Source organism: Engystomops pustulosus, chromosome 2, assembly GCF_040894005.1.
Source record: "Engystomops pustulosus chromosome 2, aEngPut4.maternal, whole genome shotgun sequence".
Classification (NCBI taxonomy): Eukaryota; Metazoa; Chordata; class Amphibia; order Anura; family Leptodactylidae; genus Engystomops; species Engystomops pustulosus.
Genome location: NC_092412.1, coordinates 111778482 through 111805667, shown reverse-complemented (window position 1 = coordinate 111805667; position 27186 = coordinate 111778482). Strand labels below are relative to the sequence as shown.

At 37.5% G+C, this 27186-nt stretch overlaps 1 protein-coding gene across 50 annotated transcripts in view; it reads right to left on the bottom strand.

Annotated features, from left to right (window-relative positions):
• Nucleotides 1-27186, bottom strand: part of ABI3BP (ABI family member 3 binding protein) — a 206967-nt gene that overhangs the window by 39268 nt on the left and 140513 nt on the right. For 33 of the 50 annotated variants that reach the window (XM_072135990.1, XM_072136015.1, XM_072136000.1 and 30 more), the window contains 17 exons: nt 26180-26251; nt 25104-25175; nt 23433-23486; nt 23115-23183; nt 22903-22977; nt 21830-21901; nt 21668-21748; nt 21100-21171; nt 20355-20429; nt 19760-19834; nt 16800-16871; nt 16254-16322; nt 15798-15866; nt 11993-12070; nt 5361-5450; nt 4854-4943; nt 3023-3112 (listed from right to left, as the gene is read on the bottom strand). In XM_072135990.1, the coding sequence (XP_071992091.1) occupies nt 3023-3112; nt 4854-4943; nt 5361-5450; nt 11993-12070; nt 15798-15866; nt 16254-16322; nt 16800-16871; nt 19760-19834; nt 20355-20429; nt 21100-21171; nt 21668-21748; nt 21830-21901; nt 22903-22977; nt 23115-23183; nt 23433-23486; nt 25104-25175; nt 26180-26251 (1275 nt within the window). The remainder of the gene's footprint in view (nt 1-3022; nt 3113-4853; nt 4944-5360; nt 5451-11992; nt 12071-15797; nt 15867-16253; nt 16323-16799; nt 16872-19759; nt 19835-20354; nt 20430-21099; nt 21172-21667; nt 21749-21829; nt 21902-22902; nt 22978-23114; nt 23184-23432; nt 23487-25103; nt 25176-26179; nt 26252-27186) is intronic. The other 17 variants (XM_072136005.1, XM_072136016.1, XM_072136010.1 and 14 more) reach the window with 16 other exon arrangements.

The following is a 27186-nucleotide window of genomic DNA, read 5'->3' as shown; positions in this document are numbered from 1 at the left end:
AGAAGATCTGACTGTAGTTATGTAAAAATAATGGAAACCACTCAGCTGAATTGTGTAGTCCATAATAGCCATACAAAACCTTCAAATGAAACCTTTCATAAGAAATGTACCTAATAATCAATTACCAGCATAAAAGCAGAGAAGTAAAATGGCTGTATAGTCATAGAGATGGAGTGTTAGCACTGAAGTCAAGCTTGCCCTACATCAGAGCTCTCTTCCAATATAATTGATATAATATAGCAGAGTTTTAGATACCTCCCTGGATGCAGGATGGTCCCCCCTACAAGAATGTAGGGGGATTCTGAGGTGAGGAGAGCTTGAAGGAAATCTGCTATCAAAAACCAGGGATTACTGTGGTAGTCATCTTATATTTGTTATCCATGGCTATGAAGCTACAGCAACACTCCACAGAGACGTTCTACTTTATTAGCATAAATTTAAAAGTTGAAATTAGAAGGCCATGGATAACAAATATAAGAAGATTACCACAGGGTCAGTGTGCCTGGGACTATGGGTAAGTGTTCCTGCTTTATCATGCTTGATTTTGAAGCTTGATTTCTTTTAAGTTCTCTGCCTCCAAAATCTTGTACAGCCATCATACATCTCATTTCAAAGTTGATTTTCTGAATGATGATCCATATCTGCTGACAGGTTCCCTTTAGGTACTCCTCATGCAGTCTCCAACCATTTACAATGCATTTAAATTATAAAGTTTAATCCTACCGCATGTTACATGCAAATAGAGAGCTTGAAGTTAGGAAGGCAGGGGGCAACCACCAGAAGTTAAGATCAGCATGCCCAAATAGATAGATTGATGTCCCTGAACACACAGGGTGGAATTTATAAAGAGTGCAGTTTTAAATGCCAGTCTTAATATTTTTTTCCCACCCGGCATCAGGGATTCACTAAAAAGCTTTGGCCTCTTAGTAGATCCAGAAGCTTTACCAGGTGGGACCTTTTTAGACCATGTCTCATCTGGTGGAGATTTCAGATAGTGGGGAACATTTACTAAGGGTCCGCATACCGCATTTTCGTCGGTTTCCCAACTTTTTCCGCTTTGCGCCGCACTTAACTGGGGTTTTTGGTGCACACAATCGACACAAATCAGGGGGCGTGGCCGGCGTGGTTGGACAACCCGACTGATTTTGGCGGGATTTAACATTCAAAATTGTGTCGCAACCCATGCACTTATATGCACCGGGAAGAAGATTTTGAATTCCGGCGGACCTGAGCAGGGAAGCGACACATGAAGGAAATTGAACGCTCGATCTTAGTGAATCGCGGCAGCTCCAAATCCTCATTGGACAAAGCACCTTGGGGATCGCAACGGGACGGGTAAGTACACAGTGGCGTTGTGTGTGTCCATTGTTGCTGTCATTTCAATCATGAGCACATAGAATCTCCTATGAATCAGGACCAGGATTTGCTCATAATTAATCCACCTCCTTCTTCTCTGACTTTATGATTTCTTGTTTCCCAATAGATCATGCTGGGATTAAACATTATTTTTTCTTAGATCATGGGATCATTGTATCATAGTATATAAGGCTGGCAAAAGATGCAAGTCCATCAAGTCCAAAGTTTAAGAATTAAATATCACTTGGGGGTACAATTCACATAGTTGGAGTCCATATAAGGGTCCATTTGAAGTACTAATGGCTAAGTAATGGACATAGTGCAGCTGATCAAAATTGATAAAAGGCTCACAACAGTGCCAAATCCTAAAAGGCTATTTTAACATCCATAAAATAAATATTTTCAGTTACATTATATTTGGGTTTTACATTCTCTACCAGTGCTATTGTACCTGTCTATAAACAGTATGTCATTCTTTATACTGGACAGTTGGATTTCAATTACAGTCAGACATAAATATATAATCTTTTCTGGTGTAGGGATATGCCATACTTAGACAACACACATGAATGGGAATGATTGTCTGATTTATTTGCTAAAGATCATGCATAGTTTAATAGCTAATGTTATTAGATGAAAATTTATATCAGAGTACTTATCACAACATTATCAAAGTATTTCTGCAAGCATATCTGTAATGCAAGGCCTACCAACCAACCTAGGGGAAATACGCTGTATTGCTGTGGGAATCTTAGGATTCTGCATTACTGTCATGGGTTTCTTAATGGGTGTTGTATTTATTAGTTGTAAACAACAAATTAAAATGGACTGAAATCCAAAAAATGAGAAGTCTTCAATGGAGATGAAGTATTTGCAGATAACCTGACAGATGGCTCAATGAGGTATATTTTCTTCTTTTTCTTCTAAATTGATACAACAGCTCAAAATCTCACTTTTTTGGTGCATTTTGTTTGAATGATAAGCCATACCTCTCCCTCATACAACCCATGTAAAAATTTCACAACTGTCAATTTCTCTTCCTCCAGTCAAGTAGTTTGGTACTCTAGCTTATCAGATTCTGTGTCTAATACCCTAGTTCTTGCGTTTGCAGCATCGTCCAGGGTTTGTGCTGTTTTTTTTTACCCGTTTATGGTGTCCAGTTCCATTCACTGATCCTGTAACCTCTCATGTTCCAGGTGCTTACCACCCAAAGCAGAATTGAACTAATCATCCTCCTTCTCTATGTTTGAGGGTGGCCTTATTGATCTAGTTTATCATGGCTTGAACTGAGTTGTGAGGCAAAAACCAAGAGCAAACCAAAAAGAGGTGTAGTATCACCTGTACTTACTGCAATCTTCCCTTAAGGTTATTTTTTTCATTACAACTGTGTAAAACATGATCAAAAGGATGCAAAAACTAATCATGATTGGGAAACAAGGTTGGAAAAGATTGTACTGTAGAAATAAAATGGGTGGCAATATACTTGCTTTCAGGTCTGATGTGCTGCTATACAAGCTGGTCATTTAGTATGTAAATCCATGCACATATTTTATTTTGGGTCTCTGAGATTTTCCTCACAGCTATTTGTGAAAGCTAAAAGTCTTGAAAACAGACATCCAATATGTACTGTAACAGAAGTCTCACAAACAGAAAATTATTACCATACCTGGATTTCCTGGTCTCCCTGTCACATTGGTACTTGGGGCTTTCCTACGTATGGATGTTGGTCTAACAGGAAGAAGCGGTGGTGTAGATACTGCAATGACAAAGACATCATACCATAATTAGAAAAACTACATAGACTAATTAACTAAAAAACAATGCACTCACCTCAACTCAACTGCCGTCTATTGGAAGTTTTTCTCTAAGAACTTTAATTGAGTAATTACACACTATGATGAAAATTTATCATACTCTGGTGCTTGTGAATGATATAGTTTGCAGGTTTTTACAAACATGCAGGCAGGGCGCAGAAAAGCCCCATACGTGTCTAATTCACTGGTGGCCAAACGCCCACATGACGTGGAGGTGAAGCTGCCATAGCTGTCATTAGGCTATATTATACATCTATATTACAATATACCACAATAAAGATGTATAGGAGTATTTTGTATCAATGATCAGACTCCTTATGACTCAATTACAATAGAGGGCCTGAAGTAATAGTAAAATATCCCCGTGTCCCAATATGTCTCATCTATTATTCCTGGCAATGAACCCTGTAATGGAAAATAGCACCTAAATGTCTGAGTGACCACTTTTTCACCATTTTGCCTCCAATAAAATTTTTTATAAAGAGTGATTATTTTTGAAGGTGGAGTCTCTGTGATTATACTTAACCAATGAATAAAGTTGGAGGTGTCATATCGACCACACCTTTAAAGCTGTTAAAATAAAGCCATGAGAACATGGCGCAACTATGTTTTTGTTTTTTTTTTGGATCATTACACCACATTTGGAATTTTTCCATCTTTCTGGTACACGGCACAGAATATCAAAGGGTGCCTTAGATAACAAGTCCTCATATTGCTTTGTAAACAAAAAATCAAAAGGACATGGCTTGTGGAAGGAGCAAAGTGAGAAATGGAAGGCGTAAAAATTTAAAATTTGTTCTTGAAGACACATGAATATGCCTTGATTTGAAGCTGTTGGTGTTTGTTTAATGTCATTGTCCAAATGGAAGGTGAACTTATGTCTGTCTTTTGTTGAATCTAATAGGTTTTCCTCAAGGAATGCTCTGTATTTATTTTTACTCATCTTCCCATGAACTCTGACTACATGCCCCCAGAATGATGCTGCCACCAATGTTCTTCTTGCCACTGTTCCACATTGGTCAGCCTTGCGGAGCTCATGACTAATAGATTCTTTAACATGTGCTGTGAATCTGCCGCTCTTGTGGCCTCTTGGCTACTTCTTTAATTAGTGCCATCCTGTCAATTTGTGAATTGCCATCTTTTGGAAGGTTAACACTGCAATTGTTTTACTGGCCATGCAATACATTTGCAACAACTTAATTCTTATTGCCTCCATTGTGTTACTTGGCTTTCATGATTCTGTTTGTTCACTTATGCTCTCTAACAAGCCTCTAAGGACTGTAAGGTCTAAGAATACATTACATATAATTGTACTTTTTAACTAATTAGGGCGCTGACATTGAACACACTGGGGGAAATTCATTAATCCACCTGAATCAGATTTCTGGAAGATTTGCGCACGAGGGTGCTACAGATATATTTTTGCTGTACAGTGTACTGTACATTTCATAACTGTAAATTAGTTCTAAACATCTGTGTGGTGGGGTTCTCATATTGCGTGTTTGGTGTGGTTCCATTGTAGTTCTAAATAGATAAATAAAAAGGCAACATTTAAAGCAAATACACTGTAAAAAAAAGTGGTATTTTGTTATTTCACAGTAAAACAAACACAAAAATCACAATGTTAGAATGTAGTCTTATATTTCAGAACTGCCTGCCACGGGTAAGTATTGTAGAACATACCTGAAACACCTGGTCTTCCTGTGACATTGGTAGGATGGATTCTTCTCCGTAAAGAGGTTGGTTTTACAGGGGGAAGAGGTGGTGAAGAAACTTAAGAGAACAATTATGAAATCTATTTAATTGTGTAAGTATTCAATAACATATTATTGAGATTACTATATTAGTCCTATAACCTATTTTCTCCTAGAATCTAGGTTTACAGTAGGTGTACCATGAGAAAGACAATTTTATTTTATTGTTTCATTGCTGTGCTGACATATGTTAATAATGTTTATGTCTAAGATTAAACATATTTTTGGATTTCAACCTTTTTAACAAGGACAACGGACGTTTTATAGACAATGGAGATGCAGATTATATGCAGCAGTTAAAGGAAAATACAGTACATGCCCAGAAACAGTTTACAGAAGTAATTAGCTGTCATCCTGTCTGCTTCATAATAAGAACCTATCTAAAAAACAGCTATGGTCAAATAATATGTATAAACACATACATTGTAATTCTTACCTAAAAAAGTTCTTTTTCCAGTGTTGTTTTGTTCCATTGAAATATTTCTGCTAACTCCGAGAAGCTTTGTATTATCATAAACTTTTCCGCCTAGAAGCAAATAAAAACATTTGCATTAAATATTATTTCGAAATGTTTCCAAAGAGACAAATTAATATAAATTAAACCCTCCAAAAGAGTACATCTTTGAGAAATCCAACCTTTGTAGATTATTAGTGACAGTTCCACCATATATTTCATGTTTGAGAAGACTATCACCTAGAAGACATTCTATGCATTTTGAAGGGATTGTCTAAAAGATGTTTCATTGTTAAAATAAAAAATAATGACAACGAACACTCTTTACAGTTGTAATTTAAAGGCAGCATTTGGTTTCCCACAATTACTAGTGAAACAGCTAAATTATTGGGACTATCAATTGACTTTTTATAGTTGCAGTTGTTTGAAATGTTTGCAAGTTACAGTGAAAAATAAGCATTTGCTACACATGCAGCTATAACTGTGTAGAAAGGTGTACTTATCTTTTTCTCCATATTCTAATGGTACAAATAAGGAGCAATTGTTTCCATCACTAACCCAGTACAACTATTCTGCATGAAAACTAGAAATTAGAGATTATACATCTCATATGACCATTCAGGCTCATTTTAAAAATATAGTTCTAGATTGTTTTTAATAGACCATATTTTTCCAAAGTTATTCTAAAGCAGTGGTGGCGAACCTATGGCACGGGTGCCAGAGGTGGCACTCAGAGCCATTTCTGTGGGCACTCAGGTTGTCAACCCAGGACGGAGCTCACCAGAAAGAAACAAATCCGCCATATCTTCCTGCAGTCCCAGGCAACTTAAGAGATGCTGCTCTCAGCGCTATTTTAAAGTGACACTTCATTGGCTGTTTGGAACTGTGGGAAAAGTGAGAAGGTGTGGAAAGGGCTGCATTATCTTTGGAGGTCTTCCTGCTGGATTCACCATTCTTCCTGTACAGAGAGACCCTGTAGAGAAGCTACAATGTTGGTCTGAATTTGCCCTCTTTCTTTCAACTGTAATAGTGGCCCCAGGAATTAATACGATTGAAAGATGTGGAAGAACAGGTAGCACTAAATTACTGATTAAAATGCAATGTTGGCACTTCACGGTAAAAAAGTGGATTTTAGTTGTAGCTTGGGCACTCGGTCTCTAAAAGGTTCGCCATCACTGTTCTAAAGTATGTGTGTTACATCATCTTTATGTAACTACACAATTCAAGCAAAGGATGACATTTCCTATGTATGTTAGACTTATATAATACCACCGCTTCATTTTTGTTGCATGGGGTCTTGTGGTCTTCCGTTAAACACTGAAGAAAACCATTGTGTATTGAAGAATCTCATGGAATATTGTAGCTGGAGATTTATTGTTCCAACAAGACTGCATTTTATAACTTGATACTAAAAGCTTTTGTGGTGGAATTTATGAAGAGTCCCTGGGTCTCAGACATTTCAGCTGCAATTATACTGAGGGTTGATTTTCTGCAGAGTACACTGGGAATGTAAGAAAATTGGTTCACCATATGAAAAGACTTAACGGTTCTCTTTGGGTGTTGTGTACAGAGCACATAGTTTCTGCATCTCTGCATATTCTCATGTTTAGTGAGGGCTGGCATACTTTCTTGTCAATGTTCCTCTAATTAGCTTAATTCCATTTATTACCATTTAGTATATACTATTCTTTTATTTCCAACTTCTACAGTCAGGCCATTTTGTAATGGAAAATGTATATGATATAATAATACTAATTTGAACTGCATCATAATTTCTCCTAGAAAACTCTGAATGAGTACATAGCAATTGTTTCTGACATAGACTGTAGATTAGCTTCCTGATAAATCTCGTTAAATACCACTAATCATAGTGCTGTCAGCATTTGTTAAAGTCATATAGTAGTAGAAAGCTACAAATACGGACAAACAATACAGAAGTTAATGGAACCAAAATGGACTGTAGAGATCTGCATTCTTAAAAATGTAGTAATAAATCATTGCCATTGTCACCTTCATGCTTTTCTATCTGTACATAGGCCTAGGGAGGGCAATGACATTTTGATATTTCAGGGATAATGGCACACATTTACTAAATTCTCTGCACCAGTTTTCTGTCAGACTCTGCACATTCTTTTTAGCGCAAACTGCTTGCACATGTATTTAAGAAGTGTCCGAGACACATTTGTTGCGCACTATACCCGACGCGACACAAAATTCTGCACTGAACAGGGTTTTCCTGTGCACAGTTGGACCATTCGCCAGATTTATCATGCAGTGTCTGACAGAATTGTGTTGCACGCCCCATGTTAAGGGTGCAGCAAAAAAAAAGCTGTTGCACTCATAACAGTGCAGGGGGCGCCAGATTCATGAAGAATCTGAGACACAATTCATGAATTTGGCTCACCCTACAGACTTTGCAGTGTTTTTGATACATGTGGGTCAATATTTTTGATTTCTACAGACAGTGGGCCAGATTTACTGCAGTTTGCCTCACTAATGTGCACAAGATTTTTTCTGGTGCACGCAGTTCAAGGGACCTGCGCTACATTTCCATCAGACTTGCCGACATTAATGTGGCGGCCGGGTTTCAATACCCACCAAAACACCCCATTCTGTGTACAGTATTGTGTTGCGACGTGCATGGTGCAGACACAATACTAGTGCAGACACTTCATGAATACATGTGCAACCAATTTTCACACATATTTATGTGCAATGTACACCAGAATTCTGGCGCAGCCTGCATAGAAAATCTGCGCCAGTAATGGTGCTATGTATACGATTCAGAACGTCAACTGGTACTCCTTCACTGCCTTTTAAATGGATTAATCATACATACATCATACATAAGTACATTTGGCCAAAAGGTCATTTGAATGATTGTTTAGCCTTGTATAGTCTGCATTATTGTCACTAGCACACCCTCTGTAGACTAGTTCATACCTTGCCAACCATATAAAACATGCATCAAGGAGAACTGAGCATTGTAACTGGGCTCCATTATATAGCTTATTGAAGGTCCTGCTCGAGTATATAGACAGAAGCAACCCTCAAGAGCATAATGCAGTGATTTAGTTATTTGTTATTAATACTGCAGTTACAGCTTGACACATTTTGGCACATACATATACTTATATCTAATTTGTTTATGACATTCAATGTAATCTTTTTATAGAGGGATTTTCATGTGGACCTATCATCACAGTGTAGTACAAATACAGCAGAGATGACATGAACCAGCTGTGATCTGTGGTGTACAGAACATGCAGCAAGTGGTCTTTAAGTGATATAATAATATCTCTATGTCAACAAAGATTAAAGTTATACTGTAATATTAGAAAACATTTAGGAAAGTTATTTCAGTAGATTCTTGGCATGAAATGTGATATATACATTCTCCAGGCTAATATAAATGAATTACTAAGAATATCAAACAACAGAACCCATTTCATGAAATTCTAACAACCCAGGGTCAGTGATGAAAATGACAGCGGTGCTGACAAAATAAAGTTATGTTTTTAATTAAAGCAAACTCTAATGGCTCTATATTAAAACCTCAAGTTTATTTTTTATACAGTATACTGTGCATAGACAATTATAATAGAATATACATGCAATATACTGTATGCACAGAGTATTATGGCACATGCCAAAATTTGGAAAGGTAGCTCCCTGCGTCTAACCCTTTGTTACTAATTTGTTCCTTGTTACCATCCATGCCACTTCTGCAAAGGAAGATAACGATTTTTCATCCCAAGTACAATTTCCCTCAGATATCTTAGATTTATTACAATAATTTCAAGCTTGAGAAACTCAACCCCGCTTCCAAAAATGACCAAGCAGTAGTAGGATCTCCTAATACTTCTGTTTCCTTACTACATGTACACAGCATTCTTTCCATCAGCCGCTGTTTTCCGGTGGTGGCTGCGACACTTTAGGGAACTTTAGGGAAAATGTTATTAAGATGCATGCTATGAGGAAAAAGGATGTATTTTACATTATGACCTTAATTTGTAACTGGATTTGTTTTCCAGTAATCACTAGAGCTATCGATCAGATGTGTAAGAGATAAAATTCATTCTTCATTTTACTGTGAAGTTATATAAAAGTTGAACCCTTTCAGTACCAGGTCATTATAGTCATTTTTGTTATTGCCACATACAAACAGACAATTCTTTTTAGCTATCAATATCACTGAGGGCTTTTAAGGGGTCTGAATACTTTCCGTACTGTAGATCTCACAGATTATCTTTCCAGGAGAGAATAAGAAAAACAAAAATAAATTTGTCCTTGTTTTTTTGAGTGACTTGCTATCTGAAATAACTAACATGACGAATGTATAAGATATGTTAAGAAGATTTATAGTCATATAATTCATTTATTTTTCTTTATTCAAAAATGTTTTTGCATTTCCCCTTTCCAATGCCATTTTTATTTGTCTGACATCAGAGCTTTGTAAGGGGGGAAAGCCTGTTTTTATCACATTTTAGTGCTCATTGTGCATGGTAAATGCCATGACAGCAGTTTAGCTCTGTGCCATGTGCTTCCAGATTTTAAGAGGTTCCCTATAACAGAACTCTTAGAGGGGAAAATCTCTTTTAGTCCCACAAGAAGACTTTGAGATATGATAATCTGATGGTTTGTATTACATACATAGTGCAGTGGTAGAATTCATTGGGCTCCAATACACCATCTAATGACATTAGTACCCTGCAATATGTGTGAGAGTACTTAAGCTTCTCTGAAGGCTTCCACTCCATCTTAAACTGCTTAGATGACACAGTTACTGTAGCATCTAAAGGGTTAAATGGCCAGGATTTGAATATTTAATACTGTGGGCATGAAAGGCACATAGCTTAAAGTAAAAAAGGTGAGTTGGAGACACAAAGGGGTTATTTATCAGTCAATTAAAATGGGAAACAAAAACTAAACATTAAGTTTTAAAGTATAACCGTCATTTGAGAATATTTTAATATTATGAGAGTGTTTTGATTATTTTTGTAATATACTTCATTAAAAAATTCTGCTGAGTTTGTAAAATATCAGGGTCCAGAGCTCCCTCCCATAGAGATCCCTATTCCAGTGTGTATAGTGTGTATCTGTGGAGCTGACTATGAGAAATACCTAATCCACCCATGTGTGTTTAAACAACAGAAGGGAGGATTGACTCCTTCACTTTCTGCTTGATTTTTGAAAATAAGATAACAAAGAGTAAACACGTAAGAGTTAAATTAACAGGAGAGGAGAGGCAAGAGAGTCCCATCTTCATTAATGGTAGGCAGATAACCCTGGGCAACAGAGAAGTAAGAGTGTAACTAAAAGGCACTTTGCATTAGAAAAATGTTCACAACACCCTTTTCCCCACACTATATCAAAAATTATCTGAAACTCTTTAAGTGATTAATTGCTTAGAATGTGAATACATTAGCAGATATTCAATAGATTGTAAAATTAAACTGAAAAATTTTTTTTTATTAATTATTATAAATGTTATTAAAGACCACATAGATTCATGGAAAGGTTAGATATCTGCCAATGTGTGTACGTGCAAATTAATAAGCAAATACTGCAGACATTCAAAAAGATTAATCTCTTAAGAGCTAGCCCTGGGCTTGGGTGGTTTTAAATAACAGTGTGTTGGATTACGTTTATTCTGCTGATGTAGAATATAAACATTAATAGAAGGTTTAATGAATTCCAGGAAAAAAAATATTAAAGGGGTTGTCTGTGTTCTGGTTGAGACTGATGACTTCCGGCACTTGTATTTATATAATGAAAAAGCCAGATGCTGATGTCTCTGTCCGCTCTGCAGTTTCTAGGTCATGTAGCCAACAGGGAGAAGCTTAGAATTTCCCCTCCCCCCATCTTCGTCAAGTTAGGATGACAGCTGCAGCAGATATATGCAGGTTTTCCATGCAAAATTACGGAAACCGTACTGGAAAATTTGCAGCGTAATACAATAGCGGTGTAGTGTATAGGACTTGTCCAATACACACATTTGATACAGAATCTTGTAATCTAAAGCTCAGCTGCTGCATAACTTCACTATTCACACGTCAGCTGCTGCAGAACCTCATAATATGCACTTTAGTCATATAGGACAAGTTCTCTGTAGACTGCCATAAGACTTCCACAACAAATACCTGAAGCCCATGTGATTAGATATTTAGTCCCTCTCTTGTGTATACATGATTTTTTTGGGAAAACCCCTCGTTGTGATTTCCCACAAAAGCTCTTGAAATCAACAGAAAAGAGCCCGTTAAAGTTGAACCTTTAAAGGTTTCCAAATGTTTGGTAGCCAGAACAGCTGACTAGTGTAGGGTCTAGATGTCAGATCTTCAACTCTGAGGAATAGGTCAACCAGGCAGCCCCTTTACAATTTATACAGAAATAGTAATGTAATGTTATTACTTGATATTATACCATACGTTGTCTTGGTTTGATTTCTCCTGAGCTCAATCTGCGAATGTTATCAGTCATTAGAGAACCTGAGGTTGTGTGAACAAGGGCAGAACTTGACACTTTACACCTCTTTTGAAGAATTTCCATTAAAATCTCCTATGGCAGCAAGTTCCATATTCTTATAAGAACTCCTCTGATATTGGACGTGTTACCTGGTATTGTGCCAGGCAGCCAGTTGAACTCCCCAGTAGGTCTTGATCTTATTGGTCCCTGTGTTGTCCCATTATGTGCTGGAGAAGAAACAGTAAAAAGAGCTCCTTGAGTTACATATTGTTCTAGAGATGGTAATTAACCCCTTATGAACAGAGCCATTTTTTTCATCTTATGTGTTACTAAAACTTTACAGTACAGTTTTTAAGTTTTTGGAGATTTTCTAGTCAATGAGGTTATTTATTATCATATAATGTTGCAGCCCCTTCGGTGCAGCCTGATACATTAAGAGGCTCCGGTCTCTTGATTTATCCGGTGGCCGGTTGTGCAGTGCTTATTTCTATGCCATGCTCTACCTGAAAGTTTGCTCGCTGCAGTTTGTGCCGGCCTCACCCTCCTTATACTCGGCCAAGGGGCCATGGAGCTGGCGTAAAGGGGGAAATAATCCGTGCTGGTGGATTGCTAGTATTGGCATTTATTTCAGGACTTCTAGGCCAGTTTTCTGGCATAGAAGCACTTATAGAACCCACAGTAGAGTATGATGTCTAAACTCCTTCCATGTCTTTGGTGCACTGCTGATATAGCTTGTACACAAGCTGTACAAGCTAAGTGGCCGCAACGACTGCACAAGCACGAGCTGTATCAGCAGCGTATCTAAGATGCAGAAGTAGGTAGGACAGCATAGGCTACTGGGGCGTGAAGCAACCTTTGCTCTCACAACCCAGAAAGAGTACTCCAAGTTTAAATCTTGTTTTGAAGTATTAAATGATTATGGAAAGATAATTTAGGGTTAAGAATGTTAGGAGGAACCTACCATCGGATCTACCTTAATTGGTAGAGTCCTGATGCCAAGTTTCCTTTAATATTTCTTCTATAAGATAATGGACCAGAGAAAGCTGAACATTGTGGCTCTCATTTATCAAAACTAGTACAGTCTGTACTATGTGCAGCTTGACTGTGGAGTGTGCAAAGTGCGACAAATTAATCTGGCGCCTGGTCTTCATTAATCTGGCGCCCCCTGCACTGCTCTGGAAGTATGCACCTTCTTCATACTGCAGGATTGTGGAGAAGACAGAATTGTGGCCCACATTAGTAATAAATGTGGTGCAAACTCGGCATTAACAGGTTCCTCTAGGGGCACATTTTTTCTGTAATGTTAGATACAGAGGAGCTGCGACACAAAACTGGCGCAAACGTTTTAATAAATGTGGGACAATAATTGAGCTAAGGGGTTAATAATATCATGTTTTAAACACAGAAAGGAAAATTCGCAAAAATGCTAATTTGACCTCCCTTCTGCACCCTATCGCTAACATCAGTACCAATTCAGATTGCTATGTATGGCCCAGAAAACAAAGTCAATGGGGGCATTTATTATCACCTTTCAAAAGGAAAAGCTGGCCACATTTTTTTCCCCTTGCTGTGCCTCTTGAATTTATTTATGAAGTGTCGGCAACGTGATTTTCTGACTCGTTTTGTGGCTCAGTTTTTGGTGCACAATTAGGGCGAAATCACACGACCGCTGGGGGAGGTAAAAACAGCCACTGCATATACGTCATATATGTCTCCCAAAGGCTGGCAATGGGCACACTGAGCCATATGGAGCCGTTCGGTTCCCGGGGAGAAGATAGTACATGTATCTCTATGGAGAGGGGCAGGGGCGAGCAGCGCTCACCCCCTCCTCCTCTCCCATGCGCCGTGTGCCCACCGTGCTAGGGTACGCCAGGCATACATTCATGTGAATTTGCCCTCAGGTAAAAGCTGGTATACTAACTTCAATTTAATCTTCTTGAATGTCGAGTGCAGTTCATGACCTTTTAATTTCTGCACTAAATCATTAATCCCTTGTGCAACAAACTTAGGTCCCATTAAAAAATATAGCACGCTTCCAGCACCACCCTATGTCCAAATTGATAAATGCCCCCCAATGTGACAGCTGCTTTTTCCAGATGAAACATGGCCTGGCTGAACTGAAATTGCAATCTATAATGCTATAAATACCAGCCTGACTGTGGCTCTACTCACAGTGGACTGTAACTCATGGAATTATAAATCAGTGCACGCAGTCAGTTAAACTAATTCAGAAAATGTAGGCATTACTTGAAATGTGTTTCTTAAACTATTAATGGCCTACCCATTCTAGCCGATTAACGTGTATTACCATCTTAGGCCCATTACACTGTGCTTGGTCCATTGAATCTGAGCTACACATGGGTCACTTTCCACAGACTGAGCAAATTTGTGTACATGTAGCCTGAATGAGATTATTAAAATGATTGAGATTATTGAGTTTTTCAAAATGGAACTTGCATGGCTTGTGGATAGGAGAGTATATATCTTCTGTATTGGATTTACATGTTATTACCTGTGGATTCGCTTCATGTTCTCTTTCAGATTTCAGCACAGATTTGGTGTGAACAATCTGCAATCTGTATATATGAGACCTTACCATTCAGGAACTATTAAAAAGTGTTAACAATTCCGGAACGAAAGGGTTCCAATTGTACAAGGGTATTTGCAAGACATCAAATGATCTCATTTGTTTTCAATAGGATCAGCTTTCAGAGGATAACAGATAGTTTGTGGTTGCTAAAAATATCCTTTAGAGAACAAATACCCTTTAGAAAAAAGGAAGCAATAGGTTGTGAATTTCATTTTAGATGCATAAATATGCGATAAAGCTGACACTGCACAAAGCAATGTAGAGTGGTTTAATAAAAAAAGAACAGTGAAAAATTATTAGGTATAACATATTTTTTTTTTACTGATAACTAATCAGAACATCTCAGAACAGAAGGAGCAGAAATATAAAGGGATAGTTATACTGAATATTTTCTCCAGAAGCCTAAATGTCAAACTGCTCAGCTCCTTCAGCTACATTTTCCATGATATAGTTTTTGTTTACTTCTATGCTTCCAGTGTCTCTTATTTACACCTTACTTATATTTCATGATGTTCATTAAAGTCTGATATCAACCATATTAGATGCTAAGTTTGAAGCCTCTACTACAGGGTCTGTAACGTTTACACTACTTAATCCTGAGTCTAATTTAAATCTCGGTTTATAATATCCTCTTTTTTATATGTTGCATATATTTCAGAAAGAGCAACATAATGTTTTTTAGACTCACTATTTCATAGCCTGCATCAAATTTAACAGTAAAAATTGCAATAATATGCCAATGGATTAACATTAGAGTTAGGTTAGATCGATCCAGCACTTCATTATGGTTTCTATTATGAACAGAAATTACAATGGGTAAATGAACATAGCCCTCCCGTGTGTATATTGAAAATAGATGCCTCTTAAAAAAAAATTAAAAAGGAAACAAATCAAATTTAAGTTAGTTAACTAAAGGGGTGTAAAATACAAACTTTTGTCATAACATAATTTATTCCTCATAATATTAGGGTTTTGATATTATGTTTTCCTTTGCACACAATTAACAGGTAAATATAGTTTACACCGATTATTACTATTATTGTAACTGTAGTATTACATGAAAACACAGAAAGCAGTTTGTTCATGTTCAATACAGAAAAGTAATTTACAAATTTAACGCTTGAGCTGGATGTGGGAGTACAGTGATAAAACTGTTAAAATATAAAGATTTAAGACTTAAAAACCATACTGGAAAATATTGCAAAATGTTTATCCCCTCCACGTTCCTAGAGAAGAACTTAGGTTTCTAAGAGATTACTTAAAAGCTGTCTAAAAGATAGAACAGTAGAAAAAGAATACAAAAAATTCCAGCGTGAATAAATAAACATGTTATGTTTCTTAAATAACAACATGATGTTAATTACCAGGAGGTCTAGTCCGTGGTCTGAGTGAAGTTTTGGGCCTGGAAGAGCTATGTTGCAGTCGGTAAGGAGCTATAAATAAAAAAGACAATTTCTAAGTAAAAAAAACAATAGACTTTAACATGGGATGCGATGAATCCTTTATATGGACATGCAGTTCATTGCAGCACATTGTGCAGATGATGGAATGTTGTTTCTGAAATGGAAATGGAAGTTTAATGGTAAAAGAAAAAATGATGTTTTTTTTTGTCCAAGATGGTTGTAGAGAATAGTGGCATGCTGCACTCTCAGCATAAAAGCAGGATGATGGTGAAGATTTTGGTGAATAAAGCAATACTTTTTGAACCAAAGAATGGATGAAAACCAGCTTGCATGTTTGGATATGATCATGTGGATAATGGAGGCTGACTGCATTACAAGATAAATAAGCCATTCACAAAATGATGTATCTGCTTTTACCCAATGTAGTTGAATCAATCACATGTGGATGTTTAGGTTTATTAGTTTCCTTAGGTGCTCCTGTGGAAGCTGTTAAGAAATAATTTCAGTTTCTAAACATACATCTATGGCATTCTAAGCTATTCCATTATATATTATATAACTAACAAATACACAGTGATAGGGGATGTTCGCACAAGGCAGATTTGAAGCATACATTCCCTGCAATATTTAAACAGCTCCTTGGCACGCATGTTTTCGCTAGAACCAATTTTTTGTTCCTGTAAAATTTAGAGAGAAAGCCAAGTGCACTCAAGATTTTTAAATCAGACTAAACACAGAAGAAATATAATATTGGAACACTTTCCCTTAAGTGAAAATTTAGTAAATACCATGCTTTTAAATATCCATTAAGGTGTTTCTATTTAAAATGTATTTGAATTTTACACAGTCTCATCAAGTGGATGAAAAATAAACATTCCAGATGGTGGACCTTTATGTGCCATAGAGCTCTATACTATAGAGCTATTGAAAATTAACTAGAAAAAACACTTATAAATGCATTACCAGGTTTTACATGAGTCCGAGGTGTTGGTTTAGGTTTTTTGGTTATTTGTGATGAAACCTTTTGCGTTGGAACTGTAAAAAAAAACCCAATGTAATCTCTTTTTTCACAACTGAAAACAAGGTTTTTCTACTGGAGTAGAAAATTAGAGAATGGAAAGAATTTGGGTGTTATGATTTTGTTTTATTAGCTTTGATGACTAGTAAACACAAAGATGGAATATATTAATAATGGTGTGTTATTGCATGATATACTCCAAATAGCTACTCTTATGAAAACAATGTTCAGAGTTTTGTAAATTTTATGCCGAAAAGGTTCCCTTTCATGACATAAAAGTCAAAAGTTAAGTGATGTCAACTCATTGCTATACACACATTTGGATACAAACAGAAAATGGTGTCAAATTATTGAGAAGGAAAAGTCATAACTACCATAGTCCTCTAAGGACATCATAATGATTAAGGTACGGCCATATGTATATCCAAATAAATTTTTTGGAAATATTATTGCCAAAAAATGAATACTATGGGGCACATTTATCAAAAATAGTGCAAACTGCACCATACGCACCATGCCTGTGTAGTGTGCAGGGTGCACCAGATTCAGGAATTGTGGCACCCGTTTTTTATGAATCTGGTGCCAATATTCCTGCACTGCTCCGACAGAGTGCACCAACTTTTTTCTGGTGCACCTTTCCGACGAGGATGAACTCTGCCGCGATTCATGAAGATTGAGGCCCGATATTCTGCATGTGTTGCTTCTCCGATCAGGTCCGCCCAAGTTCACCTTCTTCCCGGTGTATGTAAGTGGATGGCTTACAACACAATTTTTAAGTTAATGGGAACCTGTCACCAGGGACCTCATTTTTCACTAAAGACAGATCGTAAAAGCCCATGACATCTGCAGTGCAAATATGTCTTTCTGCCTTTTCTAAGCATTTGCATTACAATATAATTGTCTGAGCTGCAGGCTGTTCTCCATGTTTGTGCTCATGTACAGCGTGTCCCTCCCCCACTGATGTCAGACTGACCAGGCTGTGACCTCTGAGAAGAAGCAGGAGGAGGAGCTAGACGGGAGCACAAAGGTGGGGGCCAAGCTCTGAGGAGTAACACAGACAAGTCACATGTTGTTTTTTGAAATGCATCCAAACCAAAGTCCAGCCCCTGTGACTACCCCAGGATTTTGTCATGGAGCAAGAGTAAGTTATAACTCACAATTATATTGTAATGCAAATGCTTAGAAAAGGCAGAAAGGCAGATTTGCACTGCTGGTGTCATGGGCTTTTACAATCTGTCTTTAGTGAAAAATGAGGCCCCTGGTGACAGGTTCCCTTTAAAGCCCGCGGTTTGTCTGAATCCACCACCGACTTGTGTTGCATGAAAGCCGTAGCGATTGTGCCAAAATCCGATCGCATGCACCAAAAACCCCTTTTAAAACCCTGTCCCAGTGGCGCAAAACGGAAATCGTCGGTATGTCCAGCAAAAGTGCGGTCCGCGGGGCCCTTAGTAAATGACCCCCATGGTGTGTAACACAATTCTGTCAGACTCTGCTTGAAAAATGTGTTGCACGCTCCGTCTGTGCACCGGAATACCCCTTTATGTGCAGAAATTTGTGTTGCGTCGGGTATAGAACAGCCCTGACACAAATGTGGAGCTGGAACTGCAAGCAGTTTGCACATAAAAGAACGTGCAAAGTGTGACAGAAAACTGGCACAAGGTCATTAGTAAATGTGCCCCTATGTTTTGGACTTTACAATTGATCCCAAGCCTAGTATGGTACTGAAATGAGACTCTTTGAATAGATGAGAATACATATGAAGTCCATAAGAGAAGCATTGACCACTTAAAGAGAACCCGTCCCAATTTTCACAAACTGCCATTAGAGAGCATTACCTCTATCCCTTCATGGTCCCTCTACATGCCTGTAAACTTAAGCAATGAGGCCCTAAAGCTGTATGCAAATGACCTGTGAAATGTCCAATGAAGCATTAGCATATTCAAGCTGTCCACCTTATTCATGAGTGGGAGGCACAGCCACACCCCCAGTGCATGACTGACAGCCTGTATAATGATGTGAGGCTGTATAATGATGTGCTTCCTGGTGCTGATGGCCACGCCCCCTGCAGCCTGTGTGTGTATAGGAGAGATACAACAGCTCCAGGCAGCCATGTTATAGCAGAACATGTCAGATACTTGTGTAGCTGATGTCTGTGTCTCTCACATGTGTATTAGGAGGATGCAGCATGTCAGCAGATGCAGCACACACACCAGCAATGCTTTACTATACATCACACACAGACATGAGCAGGGGGAGGAGAGGGGAGGGGGAACAGGGGTGACATCACTGCCTCTGACCGTGTGACTAGCCTCATTTACATAATAAAGAATAGATGATTTTATAATGATTAATGTATGAAATAACTAGATAATGGCTGGGATGGGATCCTTGTGAGCTGCTCTAACAGGTTGTAGTGACAGGACTAGTGACACAGACCTGATGACAGATGTCCTTTAATATCTCTTTTTCTCTTCTGTCATACTGTATATCTAAAGCTATGGTCAAGTTCCAAAAACCCAAATCTGCTGCAAAATCTCACACAGTAGTGAACTAAAGTCCTCCCAATCCAGCTCACACAGCTCTCCATTGATACTACCCAAGGTCCCTTGCATACGACCATATAAAGTGGGTGTATGCTAGCTGTACCAATGGCATTGTGCATGGTACGGTAAACACCGGTAAAAGAAATAGAGCATGCTCTATCCTTAGCCATATATGACTGTTTTCAATTATGGATAGTTAAAGTTCACACTAGAGTTCCAATTTTCACTTTTTATATTTTTGCTTCATGCCAGACGTCCCCTGTAAAATCTAAATGCTTTCGCCTATAAATGTTCTAGTTCTCCCAACTAGTTGAAGCAGTAACAGATAAAAATGGCACAACTGCTCAAGTTAAAGTATTTACCAGGCTTTGAATTAGGAGGACTTTCAGGCTTTTTTGTTATGGTGGGCTGATAAGGTCTTTGTGTTGTGTTAGGAACTAAAAGATATAACAGAATTAGTAAAGGTAGATTTTATACATAATCAATCTAATGATTACTAGATGGAATACTGTACGTTAGTTGTAGCAATAAAACATTCACACTAACATTACTACAAGTGCCAATTATCAAGCAGCATTTTACTGATCAGCCAACAAAGCATGAAAGATGTTGGTAGCCGGCTGCCTTAACAGCGATATGCTGTCGAAGAACAATAACACCATATATAAACTACATGTCACTAGAATGATTGTGTATTTCGGCCAGCAAAAAAGGCAGATGTAAATAAGTCTTTTATAGTATATCATTGATCTGGGCTAGTCTAGTCTGAGCATGGGTTACAGTAACTGGTTCGTTAGTTTTCTAGACATCAATAGCGAGAAATCCAAGAAGAACTCTGTAGATATACCGGTAGTTCAATTAAATGAGTCCATACTCTCTATGACAGTAAATGACCATAAAACATTCTTGATGTGGTTGTTGCTGGTATTTAGTCAATAAACATGAAAAGCTCTTTACCCAAAGGTACATCTGGTTCTCCAAAGATCTGAAGACTAATAACATTTATAGGTACTCTCTGAGTTGATTTTGGAGCTGTGATGAAGAACAAAACAAATGCTCATTATCATGAATATGGCAAACGCATGTACATTTTTGACTAACTAAAAACTTTCAACGAAAATTAAAGAAGCTGTTGGGCAAAACATATACATTTATTAAACTCCTCACAAATAAATCTTTTTTATCTAAACCATAGAAAACCATAGAAGTTGAAGTTGCCTTTCCAAGACCCAAAAGGGTTCATACATTACAGCATTTCCTTAGACCCTACATGTTCAACAGGAGTTTCCAATTGAAAAAATAAAATTACTTAGATTACTATTATTATGACTGCCCAGGTTTGTCTGCCATCCTCATACAGAGTTCAGCTGCTTCTATAAGTTCCAAAGACCCATGAATGGAGGTCAGAGAACACGGCTGCCTGTTGCTATATTCTAAATTCTTCAAAGCAGGAGACTTGTGAAAAGGAATATGGACCTTAATGCCCTGACTGTCGTGATTTCTTAAGGGTCTTTTATAACCTGCTCTGTGAATAGGTGATGAATGCAATTTTCGAGAGGTAAAGGTGTAAAGAAGATTAAAAAGCATTAAAAACATTATCAATACTACAGGATTTTCATGCCACAAACTATATTGCTTTTTTTTCTTCAAACTAAAATAATTAGGATTAAAAAAATATATCAAATAATAGGGAGATTATTACCAGGTTTTGAGTACAACATTTTATTTGACCGAGTGGTTTTTAGACTGGGAGATGAGGTTGTTGCTGTTTGTTCTGCAATGTAAATAGAAGAACAGAAACTATGAACGTATCTATGTAAAACAATGTAGAAATATCCATTGCGTGATCATTCACCAGCAGAAAGTACTGAAATGTGAATCTTGCAAAGTTATGGAAAAAAAAGCATTTTAATGTTAACTCAAGAAAAGCATTTTTACGCACAGCATTGCAGATCTGTAGCATTGGGAACCAGCCTGTAGCAAAAGAGTGTCGTGTGGAGCAGAGTTTGTTGAGGTTAAATTATTCTGATTCAGTGTGTGACACTTTTGCAATGTCTTATCAATACTGACATACATGGCTCAGAGTATATTGACCATGGGGATGTTTGCTGCAACAAACTGTGCTCTAACTGCGCATCTATAAAATGATAGAATTGCAAAATGTTTAAAACAGAAGAGCTAAGAGTAAGAATTTCAAAGCATTGTATGTACTCTTTGCACTATGGGGATAGAGGCAAAAAACATGCCATGCTAATGTAAAGCAACTTTACCACTTGGAATTGTTGGATCCGGAAATATTTGAAGAGCAATGATGTTAATGGGCATCCGTTTGTTGTGCACTGGTTTTACCACTGTTTAGAATATAACATATTTTATAAGAATCGGGTCATTCTGGATTTTGTATAGGAACAGACAGCTTAATTTGAATTTACCAGTGGATATCTTTAGACTTTTTGTAGTTTTGTTGAATTTAGGGGGACTAGATTGTTCTGTTTTATTTGGCTCTGAAATAAATAAAACATGTATTATGACAACTTTCCTTTAATAAAGTACTCATATTTGTCAATTCGTTTTCATGTCCTAGGACTTTAAACTGCAAACATCCAAGTGTTTTCATATAAAAACAGAGGCACCAAGGTGTGCAGGATTGACCCACAAAGTTCTATGGATACAATCTCATGGATATATACCCATAACACATATAATAATAATTTGCTACCTGAAAAGTACAGCAAAAACTCATTATGATGCCTCTTTCACAGCAGTATTCTGGCCAATATTTTGCATTACTATTAGTAGTATTACAGAGAATGTTCAGTATTTAAGATTTCCATCTCTACTGTGTTTCAGATTTTGTCCTAGTTTTGGGTTTTAAATATAGATGCTGGGTTAAAAATACTGCTGTCTGGAAGTGGCCTAGATTACAGATATACCGCCGAGTTTACAAACATTTGGAAGTAAGCAGTCACTGTATATGTATCTGCATGAAACCACTGCCATTTGATCCAAAATCAAGCCATGCTAATCAATGAATACCAACATAATTGTGTTGCATTGACCACCAGTAAATGTAGTGTATTTGCACACACTTTAGAAACTAGATAACTATCTTTTTCATGAATATTTCTATTGTGTTAAATACCACATATCAGAAATTTTAATATAGGTTGATTTTATTTACAGCTCAGTTTTTAACATAGGTTGATTTTATTTTTTATCTTTGGTTAATTAATTTAACCATCAGATTTATTTATTTAAAACACAATGCTTTGTATGTGGTGATCCCAAGCAACAAAAAACTCAAGAAGATACATACACACTAAAACTCTGAATCAAAATACACTACTCTAGGAAAATATATTGCCACTATTTATAGATCCAAATAAATAGGCATAGACAGAAAAAGTAAAAGAGAAAAAATAGATGAAAAAAATTCTAAATAAAAGCCAACACTACTGAATGTTTAATCAAATAAGCAACTTTTGGCAAAATAAACATAAATTACCCAAAGGTATCTTTGGAAGCTCAAAAATGTCAACCCCAAAACCATCAGTTGGAAGACTGTGAGATGTTTTAGGATCTGTATGGAATAAAACAGTATTAGAGTATTAGTAACACAGAACTCTTTATTCAACTGATACTACTGTGTTGTCTGCCATAACGCATCCTATTAAAAAGAAAACATTATTGGAAAATATCTCTAAAAATAAATATTACCGGCTGGTAAAGATGGACTTTCTGTAGTTTGGACCTTTTTGGGAATAAGTTTTTGGGTTTCATTTTGAGCTGGAAATAAAAAGGTAGAATTTGACTACCTTATGATTGTAAGTCCAATGTTTAATGAATGATGCAGTATTGAATGAGAACACGTGATATGGAGAACCTGCCAGAAGCAAGAATACAACCAGCAAAAGTCTGCAAAAAGTAGAAATGCAATCTTTTTTTATCACAGAGTATAATAGTGGAGAAAAGTACATGCGCCATGGGTTGAGATGTACAGTATGAAGAAAAATGTAATGGTGGAGGATCATTTACCCGTAGAGGTAGTTGCTTCCTCAATTAATTGGGTGGAATGTATATCCTTTAAAACTGAATGGAAGAGAAGTATTAGTTAGTTTTGTTGCTTAGACTGATGCGTTTCAGCTGGATAAAGATCCCTAAGGTCAAAAGATAAATATCATATACTATAATATATTCCTTAAAAACTGTTACAAATGTTACATACTGTATAACTCAATTTTACTTTATCATCTAATTAAACTAGCTACATTGGAATTTAGTAAACTGTAGAGATCAAACATGTTTCAGCACTTACAAATAGATATCTATCAACAATCAATACATGTATTACCATATATACTCGAGTATAAGCCGACCCGAGTATAAGCCGAGACCCCTAATTTTACAACAAAAAACTGGGAAAAACTGTTGAGTCGAGTATAAGCCGAGGGTGGTAAATGCATTGGTCACACCCCTCCCCCCGTATATAGCAAGCAAGCCCCCAGTAGTATATAGTCAGCCAGCTCCCAGTAGTATACAGCCTGCCAGCCCCCAGTAGTATACAGCCTGCCAGTCCCTAGTAGTATACAGCCACCAGCCCCCTGTAGTATACAGCTAGCCAGCCCCTAGTAGCATACAGCCAGCCCCCAGTAGTATACAGCCAGCCTGCCCCCATGTAGTATACAGCCAGCCTGCCCCCATGTAGTATACAGCCAGCCTGCCCCCAATGTAGTATACAGCCTGCCAGAGCCCAGTAGTATACAGGCAACCAGCCCCCAGCAGTATACAGCCTGCCAGCCCCCAGCAGTATACAGCCTGCCAGCCCCCAGTAGTATACAGCCAGCCCCTAGTAGTATACAGCTTGGTCCCCCCAGCACTTAAAAAACAAAAATTATATACCCACCCTCCAATGTCGGCGCATCCCGTCTTCTTTCTTCCCCGCGGCTCTTCTTCTTTCTTCTGTCATGGACGCGGCCATGTTTTCTTCCTGCAGGCGTGTCCATGACAGAAGAAAGAAGAAGAGCCGTGGAAGATGGGATGCACGGACATCGCGGACATCGGGGAGCTGCGCCGATGGGTGAGGGTGAGTATATAAGTTTATTTTTTTTTTCGGTGGGTTATTTTTTTTAAGTGGGTTTTGAAATAGACTCGTGTATAAGCTGATGGAACTTTTTTCAGCACAATTTTTGTGCTGAAAAACTCAGCTTATACACGAGTATATACGGTAAATTGGTAAACCTGGTCACTGAAGTTCAAATTTCTTTGTAATTGACTGCAGATAGAAGGTTGCCTTTCTAAGGCCTTATGCAGAGCCCCCATAACCCAGACGAGCGCACAGCCTGGTGCAGGAGAGGACTCTCCATAGAAAGCCGAGCAGCCACAAAACTGCAATATATAGGACATGTCTCATACTTTGCCCACCGGCCACCAGGCCGGGTCACAGTGCTTACAACACAGTGATCCAGTGCCATAGATCTTTATGGAGGCTGTGATCTGGCCACACATTTTAACCGTCATGTGCATGAGGCCTAGGACTGTACAAACAATTTATCTTCCATTCAATTCATATTTAAAGTTCAGATGAGGCCAGGATTGGATTGTAGCAAGTTAGACTTCACTTGCTACATTATAATTAACCTGTCATTTACTATTAAAATATAGTCTCCTTCGAAAGCTTTCAGTAGAACACAAGAGTAATTACAATACCGGCTGTGGGGTGTGTCTTTTCTGGCAATGGAGTTTTATGCTGTACAGGAGACACGGTTCTTTTCTTTGATGCTGCAAAATAATTCTAGGTTGTCAATACTGCCAAATGTATGTAGAGTACCATGTCACTGATGCTAAGTAGAAAAAGTACTGTGTGGTGACATGCAACAATAGATATGTAGTATGTACATATTCAATACAAACTGCAAATTTAATATTCTGAATACATTACGGTAGTTTAGTTGAAGACATTTTCCATGAAAGTGGCAGTCAATCAGTGGCCTCTGTAGGTTTTGAAGGGTACACTTGTTTCACATGAATGGGGTCTGATAATGGGAGCAAAAGCAGGGTAATACTTTTATTCTATTCCTGCTCTTGTCCTTTAGGACTTTTGGGGATTTCCTTAAAACCCTTCAATACTGTCTTTGTATTCAGGAAATAAACTTGCCATACCCTATACTGCTAAACTGCATCCCTTTTACTAAATCTATTCACAGTACAGAATGTGTTTTCGAATCACAATCTTACTTATTCCTATTAAGAGATATACCCCAATATGTTATTTAAATATAAAATTTAATTTTTCTATGTATCCAGTTATTTTAGCACCTGGCAATAGGGGTGCATACTCTGGTTCCTTTGCACAGTGAACACAAAATTTGCATAAGTACCCCAGTTATAGTTTACTAAGAAAGCTCTAAGATTTCTCAAAAGCTCACTTTAAGTATTTATTGTATGAAGGTAAAATATATAGGTAAGTACATTACATAATTTCTCCCCTACAATATTAACAGATGGATTACATTCATATAAATCTACAGCAATCTTCCAGACTAAGCTATAATAATAATTTCTTTATTTATATAGTGCTCACAGATTCCGCTGAGCTACACAGAGCTTGCTATCATTTATCGATGCATAATACAGTTAAGTCTACAATAAATTTAATATAGGAATATGGTAATAAGTGATGTTTCTGTTTAAAAACACTAACAGTATGATGCCCTTTTGAAAGAAATGCCCAAGGAGGCAGAAGTTTTTTCTACAATTCTGCATGCTAAATAAAAATGAATTACCCTGTGTTGGCTGTGTCCGTTGTGAAGTGGTGGAAGTAAAAATGGTAAAAGGCCTGGATGTTGTCTTATGGACTAGAGTCAGAAAACAAGAATCTCAGTATACCTATGCATATGTACAGGAATATATATTTACTCACACAAATTATCAGAGGATATATCTACAATATGACTAGTATAACTCCTTATATTATTTAAAGCAAGTTAAAGTTAGCATGCTTTGGAGGTCATTTATCATTTAAAATTAAATCAATCTCATAGATATAACAGTTTTTAATACAAAATAAAACTATTATAAAAAATAAATACACACTCTTGGTTAAACAATAAAAAAATGTATTAATAGGGGTATTAAATATAGCAGGCCTCTTAGCCAAATTTAAGTTGCCAAAAGATCAATAGGCCACAACTCATTGACCATGGCTCCAGCCAATAATAGCTACAATTGCGAGTTTCTGGATTAGACAGCAAAATATGGCAAAATAGGAGGAAGAGGAATCTAAAGAGGAGAGATTCCTAGTCGTGCGGTCCCCTCCCCCGACATTTCATAACTGAGTTCACAAGGTGTGTACTATAGAAGATTTCACTTTTATATATATATTATGTACAATGTGCAGCATTCTATGCAGATAATGGTTCATATTCACCATTCCTTATTGTTTCATGTCAGATGAGGGGACCCCAGGACACTGCGGGCCCCATAGCAGATGGTATTGCTGCTACCGCTGTAGTTACACCCCTGTCCTCACTATTTTACTCATCACTAGTCAATCAGCTAACTTTGAATGCATTTAGCATCTTTTAGTCTTTCCCTCTGCAGGCTCTATTTCTAATTCTTAGTTGTCTCAATGCTGGTGGGTGGAGACTAGCTATTATGATGCCTCCTACTGATAGCACACACTGTGAATTTACTGTCTTGATGAGAATAAACAATTTGGGTGAGAAAACATCTTCCTATTATTTGCTTCTGGTTATTCTTACCTCTCTAGACAAGTGCAATATGAGTCTTG